The 21,964-nt window shown below is 37.5% G+C and overlaps 2 protein-coding genes across 7 annotated transcripts in view; both read right to left on the bottom strand.

Annotated features, from left to right (window-relative positions):
• Positions 1-8,809, bottom strand: part of LOC107676965 (AP-3 complex subunit delta-1-like) — a 36,180-nt gene extending 27,371 nt beyond the window's left edge. For 2 of the 5 annotated variants that reach the window (XM_016471725.1, XM_016471728.1), the window contains exon 1: positions 8,499-8,809. In XM_016471725.1, coding sequence (XP_016327211.1) covers positions 8,499-8,594 — 96 coding nt within the window. In that variant the 5' untranslated portion in view covers positions 8,595-8,809. The remainder of the gene's footprint in view (positions 1-8,498) is intronic. The other 3 variants (XM_016471726.1, XM_016471727.1, XM_016471729.1) reach the window with 3 other exon arrangements.
• A 692-nt stretch (positions 8,810-9,501) lies between these two features.
• LOC107676974 (hepatoma-derived growth factor-related protein 2) lies at positions 9,502-21,722 on the bottom strand. 2 transcript variants are annotated; one of them, XM_016471743.1, is made up of 16 exons: positions 21,469-21,722; positions 20,855-20,931; positions 20,083-20,221; positions 19,826-19,996; positions 15,594-15,719; positions 15,407-15,475; positions 15,131-15,320; positions 14,856-14,940; positions 13,554-13,854; positions 13,335-13,465; positions 12,562-12,632; positions 12,392-12,462; positions 11,951-12,052; positions 10,694-10,847; positions 10,471-10,594; positions 9,502-10,385 (listed from the first exon to the last, which is right to left on the bottom strand). In XM_016471743.1, exons 1-16 carry the CDS (start codon positions 21,538-21,540, stop codon positions 10,256-10,258), a joined length of 2,013 nt encoding a protein of 670 aa, XP_016327229.1. In that variant the 5' UTR covers positions 21,541-21,722; the 3' UTR covers positions 9,502-10,255. The 2 variants fall into 2 exon arrangements, with proteins under 2 accessions (XP_016327229.1, XP_016327230.1); XM_016471744.1 differs by having other exon boundaries at positions 15,594-15,716; positions 21,469-21,721.
• Between the last annotated feature and the right edge of the window lie 242 nt (positions 21,723-21,964).

Below are 21,964 nucleotides of genomic sequence, written 5' to 3'. Positions count from 1 at the left end.
AAAAAAAAAAAAAAAAAAAAAAAAAAAAAAAAGAGAGAGAAGAACCTTGGAAACCCAGCACACACACACTCTCTGCATCCCAGGGACACAGTGTGCTGTTGTATGGGCGAGTGTGCTGGTCATGTGTCTTTAAGTCATGAGACAGCCAGAGCAATGACAGCAACAACTGAAGGGGTTAGAGAACCTTGTTTACCACAGAGACCCAGAGCAAGACGTAAATGAAAATTGGTAAATGAATGAAGATTTTCCAGTAACATCTTTACAAGCCCCTTATGACCCATTATGGGTCATTTAAGCCCAGAGAGACTGAGAACACAAGCTAAAAGTTCTTCAGAAGGTTTTCCTATCACGTCCTTATGAAATTCTTGCGAATGATGCATTGTGGGTAATTTCCACCCAGTGAGATTCTTCAAAATATTTTTGTCACATCTGGATGGAGCATTATGGGGGATTTCAACCTAGTAAATACAAAAATATAAAGTAAGTGAAGGTTCTCTTTAGAAGATTTTTCAGCCCACATCTCTGCAAAACCCTTGTGAATGATGCATTATGGGTAATTTAAGCCCAGAGAGACTAAAAAAAACAATGCAAACAAAGGTTTTCAAGAGTGATTTCTTGTCACGTCTTTACAAAATTCTTGTGGATGGTGCATTACGGGTAATTCCCACCCACTGAGACTGAAAATATGCTGTAAAAGAAGGTTCTTCAGAAGATTTGTCATATCTTTCCAAAATTCATATGAATGGTGCATTTTGGGTGATTTTCACCAAGTAAAATTTTATTTATGAGGTAAATGAAGGTTCAACACATGATTTTCCAGACACATCTTTAAGTCCTTGTGAATAATGCATTATGGGTAATTTAAAGGGTTAGTTCACCAAAAAATGAAAATTAGCTTGTGTTTTACTCACCCTCGAAGCATCCTAGTTTCCTTACTTTAGCAAAGGAAAACCAGTCTCCTCTTGGTTTATATCGAAATCCTCCGACATTTTTCTTTGCAAATCTTCGGTTTGTACTTTTATTTCTTGACTGGCGTTTTGTTTTGTTCTCTCTCCGCATTCGTCACTAATCATGCAACGCCGACGTGCTGCGTCATCCGCCGGAACTGCTTCAGTGTATGAGTCAGCGGAAGTGAGAGAAAAGTGTTAATTACGTTTGAAATATGGATTCACTATAGATGGCCTTTTTTCATCCCCCGGAGCCGTGTGAGGAACGTTTTATTATGAATACGTGCTTTATTTGACGACTTGTGGACTGTTCAACTGCAACACCCGCTGACTGAAATGATAGAGCTTGGAATAGCCAGGACAATTTTTAATATAACTCCGACTGGATTCGTCTGAAAGAAGAAACACCTAGGATGCTTCGAGGGTGAGTAAAACACAAGCCAATTTTCATTTTTGGGTGAACTAACCCTTTAAGGGAAACTGAAAAACAAGGTCAATGAAGGTTCTCCAGAAGATTTTCCAGCCCACATCTTTGCAAAACCCTTGTGAATGATGCATTATGGGTAATTTAAGCCCAGAGAGACTAAAAAAAACAATGCAAACAAAGGTTTTCAAAAGTGATTTCTTGTTACGTCTTTACAAAATTATTGTGAATGGTGCATTATGGGTGATTTCCAACAAGTAAAAGTGAGGTAAATGAAGGTTCTCCAGAAGTTTTTACAGTCACATCTTTACAAGTGAATGATGCATCATGGGTAATTTAAGACCAGAGACTGAAAAAAACAAGGCAAACAAAGGGTTTTAAGAATGTTTTCCTAGAGACTAAAAAGCAAGGTAAACAAAGGTTTCCATAAGGTTCTTTTCACATCTTTACAAAATTCTTATAAATGGTGTATTAAGCCTAGAACTTCTTCCCAGTGAGATTGAAAATATGGGATAAACAAAGATTCTCCAGAAGGTTTTCCTGTCACACCTGGAAACTTTGTGAATGGTGCATTATGGGAAAAAATATGAGGTAAATGAAGGTTCTCCTATAAAATCTTCTTGCAGCTCTTATGAATAATGCATTAAGGGTAACGTCCACCCATTGAGGCTGAAAACATGGGGTAAAAGAAGGTCCTCCAGAAGATTTTCCAGAAACAGCTTTACAAAACCCTTGTGATCGATGAATTATGGGTAATCTAAGTCTATAGAAACTGAAAATACAAGATACAAAATACAACTTTCACATATTTACAAAATGATTGTGAATGGTGCACTATGGGTGATTTCCACTTAGCAGAGTAAAAATATGATAGAAAAGAAGGTTTTCCTGTCATATCTTCATGCAGTTCTTATGAATGATGCATTATGGGTAATTCCCACCCAATGAGACTGAATCTAAAGACAGTTCTTTAGGTTTGAGTCAAATCTTCATGTAGTTCTTATGAATGATGCATTAAAAGGATACCCCCAGGGCATCCAAGATGTAGGTGACTTTGTTTTTTCCGTAGAACACAAATGAAGATTTTTAACTCAAACCGTTGCAGTCTGTCAGTCATATAATGGAAGTGAATGGGAATCACGGCACCATTGACACTCTAGCTACAATCTCAATTACGAGTGTCAATGGTGCATTTGAGAGATAGGTGGCGGTAATGCACTTATAAGTCTGCGATCCGCCGTAAAGCAAGAAGAAGAAGAAGAAGACGCGTCACACGCCGGCTGTTGAGAACGCGCTCAGGACAGTTCGGACATTGCGGTGAATCAGAGGTAAAAACTATATAAATACTGTTCAGTTTCTTGCACAGACCGATCGTTTTGTGTCTTTACACATCAATGTATCATCACGAGCAACAAGGTTTCATTTGGTTTTGATTGTGTATGATTTTTTGACTCTCAAAGCCGTGATTCCCATTCACTTCCATTATATGACTGACAGACTGCAACTGTTTGAGTTAAAAATCTTCGTTTGTGTTCTACTGAAGAAACAAAGTCACCTACATCTTGGATGCCCTGGGGGTAAGCAGATAAACATCACATTTTCATTTTTGGGTGAACTATCCCTTTAAGATTAATTTCAACCCAGTAAAAATGAAACTCCAGAGGTAAAACAGTTGTCCGGAAGGTTTCCCTGTCGAAATCGTCATAAATGATGCATTATGGGTAATTTAATCCCTGTAAGAATGAAACGTGTGGCAATAGAATGTTCAATCCTCATTCAGCTCCAAAGAATCGTGCATTATGGGTAATTTCAGCCCACTGCCATGACTGAAATATTTGTTAGTTAGCCAAGAGTTAGATTTGACCAGCTCAGCAGACCATCACTGAAGTATGAAGACGAACTCAATGTCCTTCCCAAGCAAACAAGAGAGCACAGTCTGGAGAAAAAAACTTCATTCCTTCCTTCTTTTCAAACACAAACCAGCAAACAATTGACAACTGTAAAATTAGGCACCTACAATGCCCCAAAATGATTCAACTCCAAAATTGTGTGTTTCAAATGCAACTACAACGTCCAAAAATAGTGTTTAGGTAGGCAGCTCGCTAGTTTTGAGCCCCAGCCAGTGCTTTGGATAAGTACACCCACCTCTTGTGGAAAACAAATATAGAGGTCTCACACGAAACCACTGGCAGAGAGCAAACAGAGCAGCGAACACACACACGCACAGTCTGACAGTTCATTCAGATGCCTATGAATATTTCACAGCACTGTCCGCTGTTGGCCATGGTAACAGACACGATATCTAGTGCGCCGGTACAGGTTACACTGACCAAGCCTTGCTGATACCTGACTCCAGATGTTTGCAGATTAAACAGGCCAGGATACCAGAACGGGAACGTTTGTTTTCTATTACTTCTAAAAAGTGTAGCATAATATAATTATTATTATAACAAATGTTTGAGTCTGAATGCACAAAAGGTGCGACTTAAACTCGGCTTGATATTGAACTATAATGATAGCAGGCGACCAAACAGAGCAAAACCAGTCAGACCTGAATCAAGATTGTAGTATGAAGTCACTGTAATGAGAAGCCAAGTATTTATGCAATATGAAACAACTGAATTCAATTTTGAGCAACTTTTGGAGTGTTTACAAAGTAGAGCTGCAACTAGTACTCGATAAAAACGAAGAAGCGATTATAAAAGTAGTGCAGAGAACGTTATTATTGATATGTATATTTGAGTATTATTTATAAACTACTTAAGTTTTTAGAAATATTTTATATATATTTTCAGTTTTTATTTTAGCTTTATTTGTAATTGTTTGTTTTTCAAAAATAAAACAATTGAGTTTTAATTCAGTTCTAGTTTTCAGTTAGTAATTTTAGTACTTCATCTTACAACTTACACTAGTTGCAAAGGCAACATTTCTATTTTTTTTCCAACTAATAATTATATTTTATTTCAGGTTTATTGGAATGAACACAAATATTTTAATAATTCATATTTTAGTTAATAATGCCAAAACCGGCACAGCTATTTACATTTTGGCCAACACAGATAATTTGATAATTATTTTAATATTATGTCTCACAATGTATACAGTGGGTACGGAAAGTATTCAGACCCCCTTCAATTTTTCACTCTTTCTTATATTGCAGCCATTTGCTAAAATCATTTAAGTTAATTTTTTTTCCTCATTAATGTACACACAGCACCCCATATTGACAGAAAAACACAGAATCGTTGACATTTTTGCAGATTTATTAAAAAAGAAAAACTGAAATATCACATGGTCCTAAGTATTCAGACCCTTTGCTCAGTATTTAGTAGAAGCACCCTTTTGATCTAATACAGCCATGAGTCTTTTTGGGAAAGATGCAACAAGTTTTTCACACCTGGATTTGGGGATCCTCTGCCATTCCTCCTTGCAGATCCTCTCCAGTTCTGTCAGGTTGGACGGTAAACGTTGGTGGACAGCCATTTTTAGGTCTCTCCAGAGATGCTCAATTGGGTTTAAGTCAGGGCTCTGGCTGGGCCATTCAAGAACAGTCACAGAGTTGTTGTGAAGCCACTCCTTCGTTATTTTAGCTGTGTGCTTAGGGTCATTGTCTTGTTGGAAGGTAAACCTTCGGCCCAGTCTGAGGTCCTGAGCACTCTGGAGAAGGTTTTCGTCCAGGATATCCCTGTACTTGGCCGCATTCATCTTTCCCTCGATTGGAAGGGTTCTGGTCGTCCCAAACGTCTTCCATTTAAGGATTATGGAGGCCCCTGTGCTCTTAGGAACCTTAAGTGCAGCAGAAATTTTTTTGTAACCTTGGCCAGATCTGTGCCTTGCCACAATTCTGTCTCTGAGCTCTTCAGGCAGTTCCTTTGACCTCATGATTCTCATTTGCTCTGACATGCACTGTGAGCTGTAAGGTCTTATATAGACAGGTGTGTGGCTTTCCTAATCAAGTCCAATCAGTATAATCAAACACAGCTGGACTCAAATGAAGGTGTAGAACCATCTCAAGGCTGATCAGAAGAAATGGACAGCACCTGAGTTAAATATATGAGTGTCACAGCAAAGGGTCTGAATACTTAGGACCATGTGATATTTCAGTTTTTCTTTTTTAATAAATCTGCAAAAATGTCAACAATTCTGTGTTTTTCTGTCAATATGGGGTGCTGTGTGTACATTAATGAGGAAAAAAAATTAACTTAAATGATTTTAGCAAATGGCTGCAATATAACAAAGAGTGAAAAATTGAAGGGGGTCTGAATACTTTCCGTACCCACTGTAAATGGCAAATAGTAAAATTCTATACCAATTCATCAGAAAAAAATCTAATAAAAATTAAAAAATAATAAATACAGAATCAGAAAGAGCTTTATTGCCAAGTATGTTTGCACATACAAGGAATTTGTTATAGTGTCACAAGCTTCCAGTACACGGAGACAACAACAACACACAGATAATAAAAATAATATGTGACTAAAACACACATGCATAAATATAAACCACAAAAAAAGAATAAATTGTATGTACAGGTGTGCTATAGATAGAATAGGAATAGAATAAAATAAAATAAAGTTGTAGGGATGTACTAGGATTTAGGGTGATAAATAAGTATAAGGTTATTGCACATACTTTAATTGCACAATGGGAGAACATTAACTGTTCATGAGGTAGATTGCCTGGGGAAAGAAACTGTTCTTGTGCCTGGCTGTCCTGGTATTCGGTGCTCTGTAACGCCGACCAGATGGCAAAAGTTCAAAAAGGAGATGGCTTGGATGTGATGGATCCAGAGTGATTTTCTGAGCCCTTTTCCTCACTCTGGATGTATACAGTTCTTGGAGGGTAGGCAGGGGGGCACCAATAATCCTTTCACTAAGGATTTAATAAGACTAAATAAATAAATAATTTTAAATGTTCCAAATGAATTTGGCCATCACAACTTTTTTAAATGATTCATTTTAGGATTTGTTAAAGATTACATTTAACAGTGTTATTAAATTATTAGTATTTTTAAAGATTAACTTAAAGTAACCTAAATGTAAAAATAGTGGAAATGAGCATGAATAGTTTAATAGCCAATATAAAGAGTGATTTTTTTGTAGATGTGATCATGGTGCTATTTTTTTGCCACAGACTCAAGGCCACATCGGACAATGCAGGTCATCCAGGAAGGTCCACCCTGCGTCAAACTCACACATTCACTGGCTATGGCACATCAGAAACACTTGACATCAGTGTTCAGTAGGTTTATAGCATTTCATAACATGTAAATCTAGAAGGGCAAACCAGTGACTAAAATCAATATGAATCTCCTAACAAGGGAACAGTATTCTGATGCCATAAAAGTGGGGAAACCCTGTTTGTGATTATAAATGCTCACTGTTACAGCATCTTGTTCCCTTTTTCAAAGGGAGGGGGCGAGGATGGAGCATATTGGAAGAGAAAATTCAGCCTTGTCATTATAGGTAACCAGGCAGCCTGAGGCCTACAAATGTTTCCACATTTCATTCATCATTTCAACCACACATCACATCACTAAATCACAAGAAACCAGCGATTCTCATCCCTGACGCTGTGTTCAAACTGCAGTTGTGATTTCACAGCCAACATGACGGCTGTGTCTCCATAACTTCTTTTCTGGGTATCACAGAGATGTCTAGTAGTAGTAGTAGTAGTATATATTTATTTAATGCCATGTCAGCATCTAAGGCTATTTTCATGGCAAAACAATGCAAGTACAACAAATACAATAAAAACCAACAAACAAACAAGTTATATTACACAAGATTTTTAACATTAACATAAAAAAATTCTAAAACTTTTTCTGCCAAAATGATTGGCAGAAAAATGATCTTTAAGTGAGTTTCACAGATATGTCTGAATTCGGCGCTGAATTCAAACCTGTTCGAACACCTGAACCATATGTTTTTGGGCATCATGTGTGCGTTCACATATTTGAGTTAAACGTTTCTGGGAATCATATATGCATTTGAACACTTGAATCAAACATTTCTGGGCATCATAAGCACACCAAAACATTCAAATCGCCCACATATGCAAGTGCAAACATTTGAACCGGACATTTTGTGTATCGTAGGTGGATTTGATCATTTGAATTGAACATTTATTGGCATCACTCACAGACACGTTCGAACAGTTAAATCTTTTGGCATCATGAGTGCATTCGAATTGAACATTTTTGAGAATTTTGAATGCCTCTTCATACATTTTTAATAAAGTTTTTGGGATTTAGATAAATGTTCGAACATTTTGGGCATCAAACATATTTGAAGACCCGAACTGAGCATCATAAGCACATCAGAATGTTCAAAACGAATGCAAGTTTAAATGTTCGCCCTGAACATTTTGTGTATAATATAAATGTTCGACCATTTTAACCAACATTTTAACATCGCAGGTGCACTGGAACGTTTGAAATAGAAATTTATCGGCATTACCGGTGCGTTCGAAAAGTCGAATGGAACATGTGTCAACATCACAGTATTCGAACATTCGAATCGAACATTTTTGAGCATCGCTTGCGTCATCATGCACGTTCGAATCTTCAAATCGAACATCATACAAGCGTTCGGACATGCCCAGAAAATGCTGTCTAGATAGGCAGCTCACTAGGTGTTAATACACGGCCAATCTCATGACACACATAAGTGAGACCAGCTATTTTGAATTGACATCTGTTCTTTAACACACCCAGTCTGTTTATTACATTTATAATTACACAGTTTGTATCAAAAACAGGATGGGATCAAATCTGTATTCACTTTGCAGAATGTATTTATATAAGTGTCTTAACCGTTAGCGATGCTAACTGGCCTCACCCATGATAAACAAAACGATAACAGACTGTTCTTACAACACTAACAGCTGTCACCTGCCACACAAACGCCAAGAAAGCCCTGAAATAATATTTTATTGTGTTAAAAACAATTGCTCGTTATCTAGGCAGGTTATAGCCGGTTAGCTCACCTGAAATCAGGTGATTTGAGATCACTGACACGAGATCAAATTGATTCATTTATACCAGCTGCGTTTAATGCAAATGTACAAAAACATCCGATTCTGAGGCAGAGGCAAGTAAATGGAAATAAACGGATAAAGTGCCTCACCTCATCGTCCTTATGGTTCCTAATGCCACGTACTAAATCCTGCAGGTTTTTATCGAACATCCGATCGATGCTTCCCTTCACGATCTTCAGAGCCATGATGATTTCCCTCCTGTCCTACCGGACCGAACCGCGAACACGGGCTTTATGTGAGCACTGACCGGCCCGCTGGAGCGCTAGTCTCTCATTCAGTCCCGAACAGCAGCCTGTGCAGGAGGGCTTTCGCTCTTTCTGTAAGCGCTGATCTGCAGCGGACCAGGGTAGGAAATGGCTGACAAAATGGCGGACCGATCACCTGACTGGCAAACCCATCCACACTGCGACGCGACGCGACGCGACACACTGGACGCTTTTCGGTGTTTAGGATTTTGACATTTGCGTCTTATACATTTTGTGGTGAACATGCTTATTGGATTCACAGATTAGTTTCAGATTGCATAAGTAAATAATTCTAATAAACGAAACCTTACTTTCTGGAGATATTATGTTGAATCAGGCAGTTTTCTAACTAAATACTATCTGAATAAAAAACGCAAATAACTTGGTATTTGCTCATGTATTTATTGTGGAGATTTTCTCTTTCCGTTATTTTATATTATCTTTTATTATAATTTATTCTTTAAATAAAATAAATTGGTTAATTTAAATAAAGCTGTCTACATCGCAAGTGAGCGCGATCGCTAATTTCTGCCCTTATTGTACGTCAATAATTGAATTATAGGAATAACTACAATTTTTGTGCAGAATAAATTGTCAATACTGAGCTGATGATTTACATAACTCACGTTATTTAAATGTCAATTAATCATAAAAATATTAATTATATAATGACAATTATATTATTCTACATTTTTTTAGAATAAAAGACAACATCATAATGGGTGTTTTAAAACAGAATATAGTCTACTATTCTACTCTAGTACCTCTAGCATGTACTAGGCAGTATGTTAGTATCATATTCTGAACAATATAAAACATGGTCCTTCTATGAAAACATTCAAAATTGTGGCCATCATGCGGAATTTTTATTTACTCCTTCACGGACACTAAAAAAAATCTCCGACCAAGTTACATAGCACTAGAAACATGTTTATAATAAGAATGATACGCATGTTTTATGATATCCAAGAAAAGAATAGCATTATTGGGTCAACCTATGCAGATGTAAGCTGTTATTATTAGAATACCAAACAACGGACAACAAGCGGTCTACAGAGTTTAGTTAAAGTCCATAGACACTGAAGGTTATGGAAATCCATACCACAGATCAGATGTAGATTTGTGCAGTAATAATAATGATAATGAAACCTCATGATCTCTTCCTGTACGGCGTAGTGGGTCAATCAACACAAAACCAGACTGCTTTCTTTTACTTTTTTTTTTTTAGCATTTTCCTTATTTTTTCATATAAAAAAAAACTAAAGGAAAAAAGGTTTTACTCATAAAAAGCGGCTACATAATACAAGCACAGTCCTCAAATATATTTGAAGGGCTTTGGTGTTTTTCCTACTAGACGTCAGCGTGGTTCTGAAATAAAACGTTCGCCCTCGATTGACCAAACGTGGGTAGTGCAGAATCATCCACATCGAACATTTAGATTAAGGCGCTTGTTTTGCCTCATGACGTCCCAATTCAAAAGTGCTAATAATGTTCATATCACGTTTTATGTACAACACGAAAAGCTCATGTAGGTCACAAAGGTGGGCAGACAAAAAGTAACACAAATGAACAAAGGAGGCCAAAGTGTGTTTGTGAAACGTTCAGCTCTCGGAAGACATCTGCTCGTCCTGCGCTCTGCTGTCCTCTTTTACGTCTGTGTCTTCTGCCGGATCGGCGTCTGTGGAGTCAGCTGTGAGTGTTTGCTGCTCTGTTGGCTCATCTGGATTGGGACTGAAAGACAAATACAAAATTAATCGGCAAGCTGTGTGATTATTTTGCTTAAGGACCAGGAAAGCGAAAGGTGGCCACTCTTCACCTGATGCCGTTCGGGGATTTGTTCTCATCCTGTTTCTCTTGGTCTGTGGGTTTGGGGTTGCTTTCCGATTCAGAAACGTCTTTTTTCTCATTTTCTGACTCTCCATTCACTGGTTTGGAGTCGTCTGGAAGGAAGGCACAAAGAACAAGCATGTTTTAAAACTCATTTGATTACTGCATGTGAAAACTTTGAGAGTTTATTTGACAGTAATTTGACAGTTTACCAGCGTTTTGTGTGTCTTGCTCGTTGGTTTCTTGGTTCTTTTCATCTGGTTTTGGTTTACTGGTCTCAATCTTGCCAATGAACTGCAGCTTTAGTTTATTGTAGACTGCAGTGGCCTTCTCCATAACAGCACTGCTTGCTTTGTATCGGCGAATCTAAAAGACAAGACAGTTAGAAGCGCACAAGTTGTATTTTATTTATATGCATTTAAATTTAATATATTATTTATTTTTTATTATTTAATTATTAAATTGTTTATAATATATTATATATTTTATTTTACCCTTTAATAATTGTTTTATAATTTAATAATAATTGCAGGGATTAAAGTTCCGTCGCTACCACGGATTTCCGTCATGAAAATGTACCTACAAGCCACTTTTGTGTTCCTCTGTGCCACCGCTGTAGTACAAATTAATTTATTAATACTAATTTCATATGATTGGTAACTTATTTGTCTTATTCTACTTCTTATTATATTGCAGGGGTTAAAGCAAAAAAAAAAAAAAAAATCATAAATTCATGTGGAGATTAATGTTTTAAATATACAAATTTTGAATACAGAAATATGATTCAAATAACGGAAATGATATGGTAAAAAGGTAACTAAATCCGCCAGCAGGTGGCGGCAAGTCACTGATTTTATCACTGAATCATTAATTCAATTGATTAGTTCGAACGTCTGAATCATTCAGGAATGAAGCAAGTGACTGTCTTGATGAACTGACGGAAATCCCTGTAATTATTATTATTATTTAAATCAAAATTAAATTATGCCAAAAAGTTTGTTTCTTGTTGCATCATTTTGGAGAGTATCACATACGTAAACAACGTATGCAACGTATGTACGCGGATACGTTGTTTACACGGTTTACGCTTTGATCTGAACGTAAACAACATATCCACATACATACGCCGTTTACGTATGTGATACTCTCCAAAATGGCGCTATAGGGTGACGCGGAAAAGACGAATTGTTGAATAAAGTCGTTTTTTTTTTTCCTTGCACACAAAGAGTATTCTCGTAGCTTCGTAAAATTACGGCTGAACCACTGATGGACTATTTTAACGATGTCCTTGCTACGTTTCTGAGCCTTGATCGTGTTAGGATCCTTGCTGTTTATGGGAGGGTCACAGAGCTCTCAGATTTCATCAAAAATATCTTACGTTCTGTTCCGAAGTTGAACGGAGTAATTAATGACAGAACTTTTGGGTGAACTATCCTTTTACATGGATTATAAATGGCAAATGTTTGTACCTTTTTGAGTGTGGCAATAACATCTGTATTCTTCTGCAAGATTTGAGTGGTTACTTGTACTGAGCTGAGCTCGTCCAGGGCCTGCAGACACTTCTCAATGTCCTACAGATTGAAAGGAAGCAGAAGACGCAGAATGATACCAGGAGATTCACAAATCACGTCATTTTCACACGTACAGCCTCTGCTATAAATATAGACTAAATTCAACAGCATTTTGAAAGTTTAGAGGTCATGTGTGGTTCATTCAATACCACTGAACCATATGAACTAAAACCGGTTTGAATCAACTGATTCAATGAATCGACATCCTAGGAGAATATGACCAAACTCATTGCTTGTTTGAATACTAGACTTTGCTGTAAAATTGGTAGAACAATGATTCCGGTCATTTTAATTTTGTGTTTTAAGCGACATGGGTAGGCTGATGATGTCAATACTTACTGGGTTGTCAACTTTCAGTGCAAACTTGATGTCTGTGTGGAGCTTCTGTAGTTTCTCTTCAGGTGAGGGTTCTGAATTTATACAGGGCGACAGAAACAAGAGTTAAAGTCTGACTGCCCGTAAAATAACTCAAAAGGACTGAACAGCCATGAGAACATGTTTCATTTGACCTTTTTTCTTCTCGACTTTCTTCTCAGGTGGACGCGTTGGCTTCCGTTTAGGCTTCTCTGGTTTAGGCCTTCTGGGAAACAGTGGTGTTATTGTCAGGGTTATTATAGTTAACTAAAACGAAAAAAATTATGAAAAAAAACCCCACCAACAACACATTTTTGTTACTTGAAATAAAATAAACATTAAATGGAAAAATATATATATTTAAATACATAAAAAAAATTATTTCTCATTTCTCATTTAGTTTAACTTAATATACTAAACTAACTAAAACTGAAATTGACATAAAAACTACATACTAATTTTAAAAAGAGAAAAAACCCCACAACTAAATAACTAAAACATTAACTAACATTAAAATGAAAACAAAAAAAATTAAAAAATGTAAACTAATTAAAATGTAAAATATCAATAATTATAATAGTATCTCAATTATACTGGTTTTTGTTAATTAAAACTACTAAACTAAATTATTTAAACTAAACTAAAATCTTTTTTTATGAATTGAAATACAAATAAAATACAAAAAGAATTTCAAAAAATTCATTAAAAACATTTAAAAAAACTAAAAATGTTGCTTTGGCAACTTACTGAAATAAAAGTAAATTAAAGGTAAATAAAAACACAAAAAAATAATAAAAGTGACAAAACACAAAATTACTAAAACTTCAAATAAAATTAAACTGAAAACTGCGAATATAAAAATAAAAGCGAATTCAGAATACTAATAAATACTATAATATATCATAAATGAACACTCCCAAATACATACCTCGTTTTGCGTTTCTCCTCTGATCTCTGAGGCTTCCTTTCTTTGATCTTCCTCTCTTTTTTCTCTTTCAGCTCCTTCTCTTTCTTTTGCCGCCTTTTCTGGCTGTCGTGACGTTTGGCGGATTTCTTCCCCTAAAGAGGAAACACAACAACCCAAACAGTCAACATTTTGAGCAGCGACACTAGTAGAAAGAGTCTGGGTAAAGTTCTGGTGACTGGCCTCTGCAGCTGGTGGCGAGTCGGAGTCTGAAGGTGCGGGGATGGGGGGAGGCGGAGGTTTCTTGGATTTTTTGAGAGGGTGATCATCCACTTCATCGTCCGAGCTGCTGCCGCTGCCACTGCTGCTTCCTCTCCTGGCCTTGTTCTCTTTCTCCTTTTTCCTTTTCTCGTCCTCCTCTTTCTCTCGCTCCCGGAGCCGACGGAGCTCTTCAGCCTCCTCTTTCTTCCTTCGCTCCTCCAGTTCCTTCCGCCGCTCCTCGTCTCTCTTCTTCCACTCGCTGACACGGTCTGTCTCGCTGTCACTTTGAATAAAAATTCAAACTCAAACGATCATCTATGCGTTCCTCAAAAATTCACAGAATATTTGTATGTTCTATCACCTAATGATCATGTGAATTGTATTTTTGACGACATTAAAAGGATAGTTCACCCAAAAATGAAAATTCTGTCTTTAATTACTCACCCTCATGTCGTTCCAACCCTGTAAGACCTTTGTTCATCTTCAAAGACAAATTAAGGTATTTTTGATGAATTCTGAGAGCTGTCTGACCCTGCATAAACAGCAAGGATCCTAACACGATCAAGGCTCAGAAACGTAGCAAGGACATCGTTAAAATAGTCCATGTGACATCAGTGGTTCAACTGTAATTTTACGGAGCTACGAGAATACCTTTTCTTGCATATGTTGTTTATGTATGTGATACTCTCCAAAATCATCTTCAGAACACAAATTAAGGTATTTTTGATCAAATCTGAGAGCTCTCTGACCCTCCATAGACAGCAACGGAACTACCATAATCAGGGCACAGAAACGTAGCAAGCGCATCGTTAAAATGTGACATCAGTGATTCAACCGTAATTTTATGAAGCTACGAGTATACTACGCACAAAAAGTATTCTCGTAGCTTCGTAAAATTACGGTTGAACCACTGATGACACATGGATTATTTTACAGATGTCCCTGCTACGTTTCTGAGCCTTGATCGTGTTAGGATCCTTGCGGTCTATGGGAGGGTCACTTTTTATGATGGATGGATGCACTTTTTTGGGCTTCAAAATCTCGGTCATCTCAGAAGAGCCAGGACATTTTTAATATAACTCTGATTGTATTCGTCTGAAAGAAGAAAGTCATATAGAACTAGGATGGCTTGAGTGTGAGTAAATCATGGGGTAATTTTCATTTTTGGGTGAACTATGAATTTAACTATAAATACATAACGTATTTATGACGGAAAGGAAATACTATTATCATCATCATCATCAGTGTAAACATGCTTAAAACGAACAGATAAACCAAACTCACCTGTCGCTGTCTGATGAAGAGGAAGGAGCCCTTTCTGGAGCTGGTTTGGTTTTCCTTCCTCGTGACTTTGGTGGAGGTTTCTCCGCTTGGAGAATGACGCAAAAAGAAAAGTGTCTTTTAGTATTCTGATGTACTTGTCTAGGATTCCTGATATCCGAGGACAACTGTCTCAGGTAAAGTTTCCATCCACTGTGCTGCCATTCAACGCAACTACTCAACCGTTAAAACTAATTATAATATGTGCTGGCTTCATGTTGCAAAGCGCATGTTCTCACCTTTCTTGCACCCTTGTGGGCCTTTCCTTGCAGGAGGAGGAGGAGGTTCTGAATCAGAGTCGGATTTGGATCCAGACTGCGATTCGGATCCAGAGACGGCCGGCCGGGGCTTCTCTTCTTCTGAATCGCTTCTGGCGGCCCTCTGATCTGACTGGGAGCCCGATTCTGAATCGGAGCCAGATGATGCCTTCTAAAATGATACAAAAAAAAAATGGTATAAGATCAAGCAAGTATGTAATTATAGATGGCCACATGAGGTCAATGAGGTTGTCTCACCTTCCTCCTGCCTCTGCCTGCTGGCTTTTTGCCGCCGTGACCGCCCGACTCCTTCTGTGGCGTGAAGTCCTAGAGAACACATTAGTAACTTGTTTATATGATTTCAATGTGCATTTTATTAACTACACAGCATTTTTTGGTAGAAATGAAGCCATGAGATGTTTGAGCAAATTTCGGGCGAGAATACCTGGTCGCTGTTTTTGCCGGAGTCAGAGTCCGAGCTGGGTGATGGTTCGGGTTCTGAGGGAGATCCACTCTCCTCTCCATCTCGATCACTGGATGATGCCCGTGTTCTCTTCACTGGTGGCCGCTGCAAAATTTTACATAAAAGACGTTTTTTATCTATTGATGTTTTTTTTTTTATATATCTTGTCCATGCAATTTAATTTAACTCACATGAAGCTTTCAAGCTTCAAAACAGACACAAAAGCACCATAAAAGTAGTTTATGCGAGTATTAAAGCACTAGTTTACTCACCTCCATGTCACTTCACTAATGAGGACATAAATACATGAACAACATCTCCAGAACTGCTCTGAGAGTCACTTCATGAGCATCTGACCATTTAATTTGAGTAAAACCATCCTCATATCATATAAACACAGGAATGTAAAGGTATTCACAGCAAACCGTCAAAATAAAAGTTCGGCTTAACTTAAACACATTGCAGCAGAAATATATTACTATTGTTCAGTAGAATTTACGTAATAGGCTACTACTACTACTAAAATTATTAAAACCTTATTTTTAAGTTATAATCATACAATATTTCTTCAATGTTTTAATTGTAATATTAAATCCCCTTTATTTTCCAAAAATAAAATTTGTTTAATTTTCATTAATTAAAAGATAGATTAAATTACTGTTTTATGCCTTAAACAAATGTAAATACACAACACAGAATTTCTGAGGAAAAAATCATAAGGCTATTGTAAGAATAAATGAAACTTGTTTTTATGCTTTCAAATAATTAGACATGTTAAAACACAGAATTTGGCAACACTAAAACATAAGGTTGGAAAAAATAAAACATTTCATAGGGCCCTAAACATGTAATTTTTGTTAAAATGTTGATAAAAAATTAATTTAAACAAAAAAAAAAAAAAAAAAAAAAAAAGAGTCCAGAAAAATTAAAACTGAAAAAAAACAGAACCCCCCCCAAAAGCCGTAAACCTAGGGGAAACACTGAGATATATATATATATATATATACACACACACACACACACACTTTAACCACAAATGCTCGTCTTGCACTAGCTCAACCTCACGCATGATGGAATCACATTGAAAAGGTCACACGTGACATAGGCGGAATACCGACCCAGTGTTTACAAAGTGAACGTAGGGCTGGACGATATGGCCAAAATGTGTTTAAAAATCATATCACCGTTATTGAAAAAAATTATATCGCGATACATATTGATATTGAATTATTGTCCAGCCCTAAGTGAACGTGCAAAGTCAAACGCCCTTTACAAAAAAAAAAAAAGCTAAAACAACAAAATCAGACGATTTTGAAGTTGGAGGAGAAATTTTAGTTTTTCGCCCTAACCTACTTTTTTGAACGTGACCTTTCCAACGTGATTGCGTAATGCATGAAGTCGCAGACTCACATCGCAGAGCTAGTGCAAGACAAGCATTTGTGGTTAAAAAGTATAGAAATGATCTTTTTTCAGAAAATGACCGATCGTTTCACCAGATAAGACCCTTATTCCTCGGCTGGGATCTTGTAGAGCCCTTTGAAGCTGTATTGAAACTGCAGTTTGGACCTTCAACCCACTGATCCCCATTGAAGTCCACTAGCTATATGGAGAAAAATCCTGGAATGTTTTCCTCAAAAACCTTAATTTCTTTTCGACTGAAGAAAGAAAGAAAGAAAGCAAGACATGAACATCTTTGATGACATGGGGGTGAGTAAATTATCAGGAAATATTAATTCTGGAGTGAACTAATCCTGTAAGGCCCGTTCACACCTACAACTAAATCCATATTAGTGTCCACACTAGGGCTGCACGATAAATCGCATGCGATATTTAATGCGCATCTTGTCAGAAAGCCGGTTCTGTAATCAGCGGTAAATCTCCATCACATGCGTGCTTTCACATTGAGCAGCATTAACTACACAGAGCCACTTTTCACTGACGAGCTGCGCAAAAAATCGCGCGAATATGAAAGTGGTTTTGCGCAGCTCGTCAGTGAACAACGGTTACTTAATGCTGCTCAATGTGAAAGCACGCAGGTGATGGAGATTTACCGCTGATTACAGAACCGGCTTTACTGATAAGATGCGCGTTAAATATCGCATGCGATTTATCGTGCAGCCCTAGTCCACACCAATGGACGATATGTTTTTTTATTATTATAAGCATGCTGCAGTTTTGTCGTCAGTCACTTTGAATGCTCAAGTTCTTTAAAGTGGATTCTGATTGGCTGTCAATGTTTTTAGCATTGATCAGCTGGAAAAATCGATCTCAAAGTGATTCCCATGATATCGTTCCTCTGTGTTGTAATAATTTAATTGTGGTGTCAACTTCCCTTCTCTCATAGATTTAGAATCTATAACTATTTAGTTTAAGGGATAGTACACACGTATGCGTCGTGGTTCTCTTGTGAACGCGCACTGAAGACTGACACGGACGAGAAGCAATTGTTGAATAAAGTTTGTATTTTTGTTTTCTTTGCACACAAAAAGTGTTCTCGTAACTTCATAAAATTACGGCTGAACCACTGATGTCACATGGACTATTTTAATGATGTTCTTACTACCTTTCTGGGCCTTAAACGTGTCAGATGCATTGCTGTCTATGCAGAGTCAGAAAGCTCTCGGATTTCATCAAAAATATCTTAATTTGTGTTCCGAAGATGAACGAAGGTCTTACTGGTTTGGAACGACATGCGGGTGAGTAATTAATGACAGAATTGTCATTTTTGGGTGAACTAACCCTTTAATGTTATCGTCCTTGGTGTGAATGGCCCTTTACTCCAAGTATAAAGGAGTTGCAGGCACTCCATTGAACACTGTGCCAAACTACGTCCTTTAAGCCCAAAGTATAGTTCATTTTTAACATGAACATATAGCGTATGTGTACAACAGAACGTAAACATAAAAAAAACATATACTTTAGGCATAGCTATGAATACATTAATAACATAGAATGACTACTGCTTAAAGAAGAACTACTTGCACTACACTGATTACTCTACAAACACTAACACTCTTCTGTTTAACACTAGTAAATTTGTTTAATGCTGCTCAATGTGAAAGCACGCATGTGATGGAGATTTACCGCTGATTACAGAACCGGCTTTACTGATAAGATGCGCGTTAAATATCGCATGCGATTTATCGTGCAGCCCTAGTCCACACCAATGGACGATATGTTTTTTTATTATTATAAGCATGCTGCAGTTTTGTCGTCAGTCACTTTGAATGCTCAAGTTCTTTAAAGTGGATTCTGATTGGCTGTCAATGTTTTTAGCATTGATCAGCTGGAAAAATCGATCTCAAAGTGATTCCCATGATATCGTTCCTCTGTGTTGTAATAATTTAATTGTGGTGTCAACTTCCCTTCTCTCATAGATTTAGAATCTATAACTATTTAGTTTAAGGGATAGTACACACGTATGCGTCGTGGTTCTCTTGTGAACGCGCACTGAAGACTGACACGGACGAGAAGCAATTGTTGAATAAAGTTTGTATTTTTGTTTTCTTTGCACACAAAAAGTGTTCTCGTAACTTCATAAAATTACGGCTGAACCACTGATGTCACATGGACTATTTTAATGATGTTCTTACTACCTTTCTGGGCCTTAAACGTGTCAGATGCATTGCTGTCTATGCAGAGTCAGAAAGCTCTCGGATTTCATCAAAAATATCTTAATTTGTGTTCCGAAGATGAACGAAGGTCTTACTGGTTTGGAACGACATGCGGGTGAGTAATTAATGACAGAATTGTCATTTTTGGGTGAACTAACCCTTTAATGTTATCGTCCTTGGTGTGAATGGCCCTTTACTCCAAGTATAAAGGAGTTGCAGGCACTCCATTGAACACTGTGCCAAACTACGTCCTTTAAGCCCAAAGTATAGTTCATTTTTAACATGAACATATAGCGTATGTGTACAACAGAACGTAAACATAAAAAAAACATATACTTTAGGCATAGCTATGAATACATTAATAACATAGAATGACTACTGCTTAAAGAAGAACTACTTGCACTACACTGATTACTCTACAAACACTAACACTCTTCTGTTTAACACTAGTAAATTTGTAACTAACTAAAACTGACATTAAGAGCTTTGAAAAGAGAAATTCAGAGCACCTGAAAGTATAATGCATAATACTGCAAGAGAAGAGAGAAAAATGACATATGAGATGACTGTGAGGATATACAGTCAATCATGTTTGGATACCTTTGCAGCAGGAGCTTTCCGCTTCACTGCCGTCTTCCTTTGATCCTCACTTCCAGAGTCAGAGCCATCACTTCCTGTTTCAGCTTTCCTCGGCACCACTGCTTCCTTGTCTTCTTCCGCATCACTGCCCGGCGCAGGTTGGTTGTCCTCGCTGTCCGATGATGATGCAGGCTAAACAAATACAGGGAAGATGTAACAAATCAGCATTTGCTGTCATGAAACAACAGATGATTACAGACAGAGAAATGAAGTCTTACTGCAGGTGTGCTATAGGAGGCATGAGGGTTGTTTTGGATTTCCCACAAGCCTTCATTGAACCCTTTCCTTTTGTTGGGCTTCCCATATTGGTCTTGGTACTTTTCATATGCAAAAAGGTCCTTGGGTGCAAGGAATGCTCTGAAAGGAAAGTTAAAATCAGTATTATAAAGTTGGGATGAAACAGAAGTAGCAACAGCTCTGTTCTTCTGTATTGTGACCTACATACGAGTACAACAGATAATCAAAAAATGTAGGGTGTAAATTTGGTTCTACGCATTGTTGTTGATTGGATTTAAAAATGTGAACTTTACACTCGTTTTATGGCATTTTAATTAAACATCATGAGGTTAAAACTCATTTTTACCAAATGAAACTGTACAGATGAAGTGTTTATGATAAGATCTGCAACATGCATTTAGACAATACATTGGGTGGTTTTTCATTCCGTGCGACTTTAAATGATCTGAAACATTAAAGTGTGACAAACATGCAAAAAAATAAGAAATCAGGAAGGGGGCCAACACTTTTTCACACCACTGTATGAAGGTGTCTACAAAGTTCTCAGATTGAAAAAGGGAAAACAAATTTGGTCTAAAAAGGTTCTTCTAGTGCCACCTGTTACTCCATAACAGTTCAAACAAGCAAGGCCCCACCATACTTTTAAAAACACTGAGAAAACAGTAAGGTAATGCACACAAATCATAACAAATAATATGCATCCGTTTATCATCATTAATAACCTGGTGCTCATTCAACTCCAGGAATACGTACGTTTCATGAGTCCCAAAGAAAAAAATGGGGATTTTATTAGGCGGAGGTTTGACAGCCCCTTCTGCAACATCTTCAATCTGGAGGAGACATATTAAAATAGGGTTATTACACGTTCTTCACACCTTCAGTAGTGGAAATTTGAAGGTTTATAGAATTAAGTACAAATTAATAAATGAGTTTTCTACTTTGCACCGAGTAAGTCACGTGCAATAAAGTATCTCCATGTGCAAACATAACTCACCCCCCCCCCCCACCATTGCATTTGACGTTATTAGACAAAAGGAATATAAAAGCCCCAAGCCTAAATGTAGTATCTATACAGATTTGACCTCATTATGCATCTAAAGACGATTCCTAATGTATAAAATACAAAAATAAACAAGACTTTGCGGACACGCGACCTTTGCTGCAGCTCCAGCAAACAAGTTAGCAAGCCAGCTAGCTTCATATATTCATCACTAGGGTAATAATATGAAATAAACACATAATTAATATGTTTAGACTCCGAAGTAATATATAATTCGAGTTTGTTTGCAAAAACTATATATATATATACATATGACGCGTAAATGGCTAGGCGCTGAGGTGAAGCTGGTGGGGGTGTGTGCTCTCACCCGGGCCGGCCAGTGGGGATAGCCCTTCATTTTAGCAAAGACAATATCCCCGGGCCGGAAGTTGTGCGGCATCTTGTCGTCCCTCTGTGCACCGCTCTTCGTTCTGCTCGTTTGTGTTCGTCCGCGGTCCGTTTTTCAGGCCGACAGACAGCGAGACCTGCTCCAGATACAGTACGCGAGGAAAGGCGGTTGGTTTCTGCAGCGGTTTCCGCTCATTCCATCTTTTGTCAGCGGAAGTCCCGCCTCTCTTGGCAGGACTGTCACTCTTTGCGTCCACCAATAAGAATGTACAATGTCTGCGCCGCTAAAGACTTCAATTTAATAGTGTTATATTAACATTCGCTCCGACTTGATTATGAAACAACGGTGTTGAAAATGAAACTGGGAGAACATAAAAACAATTTCATATTTGTGTATGAAAACATCTATTCAAAATGCATTCACTGGAATGTAACTGCACTTTTATGAATGTTTTTTATCTAAAATAATATACATT

Source organism: Sinocyclocheilus anshuiensis, unplaced genomic scaffold (genome assembly GCF_001515605.1).
Source record: "Sinocyclocheilus anshuiensis isolate Anshui unplaced genomic scaffold, SAMN03320099.WGS_v1.1 scaffold420, whole genome shotgun sequence".
Taxonomy (NCBI): Eukaryota; Metazoa; Chordata; class Actinopteri; order Cypriniformes; family Cyprinidae; genus Sinocyclocheilus; species Sinocyclocheilus anshuiensis.
This window is presented reverse-complemented; position numbering and strand designations above follow the sequence as displayed.

Bases quoted from the DNA above. Each gene is read 5' to 3' on its own strand.
- LOC107676974 (XM_016471743.1), bottom strand. From the start codon at position 21,540: ATGCCGCACAACTTCCGGCCCGGGGATATTGTCTTTGCTAAAATGAAG. The intron at 14,941-15,130 runs GTGAGAACATGC...TCATTCTCCAAG, and splicing joins CCCACAAGGGTGCAAGAAAG to CGGAGAAACCTCCACCAAAG. The intron at 12,053-12,391 runs GTAAGTATTGAC...TTCAATCTGTAG, and splicing joins CACTGAAAGTTGACAACCCA to GACATTGAGAAGTGTCTGCA.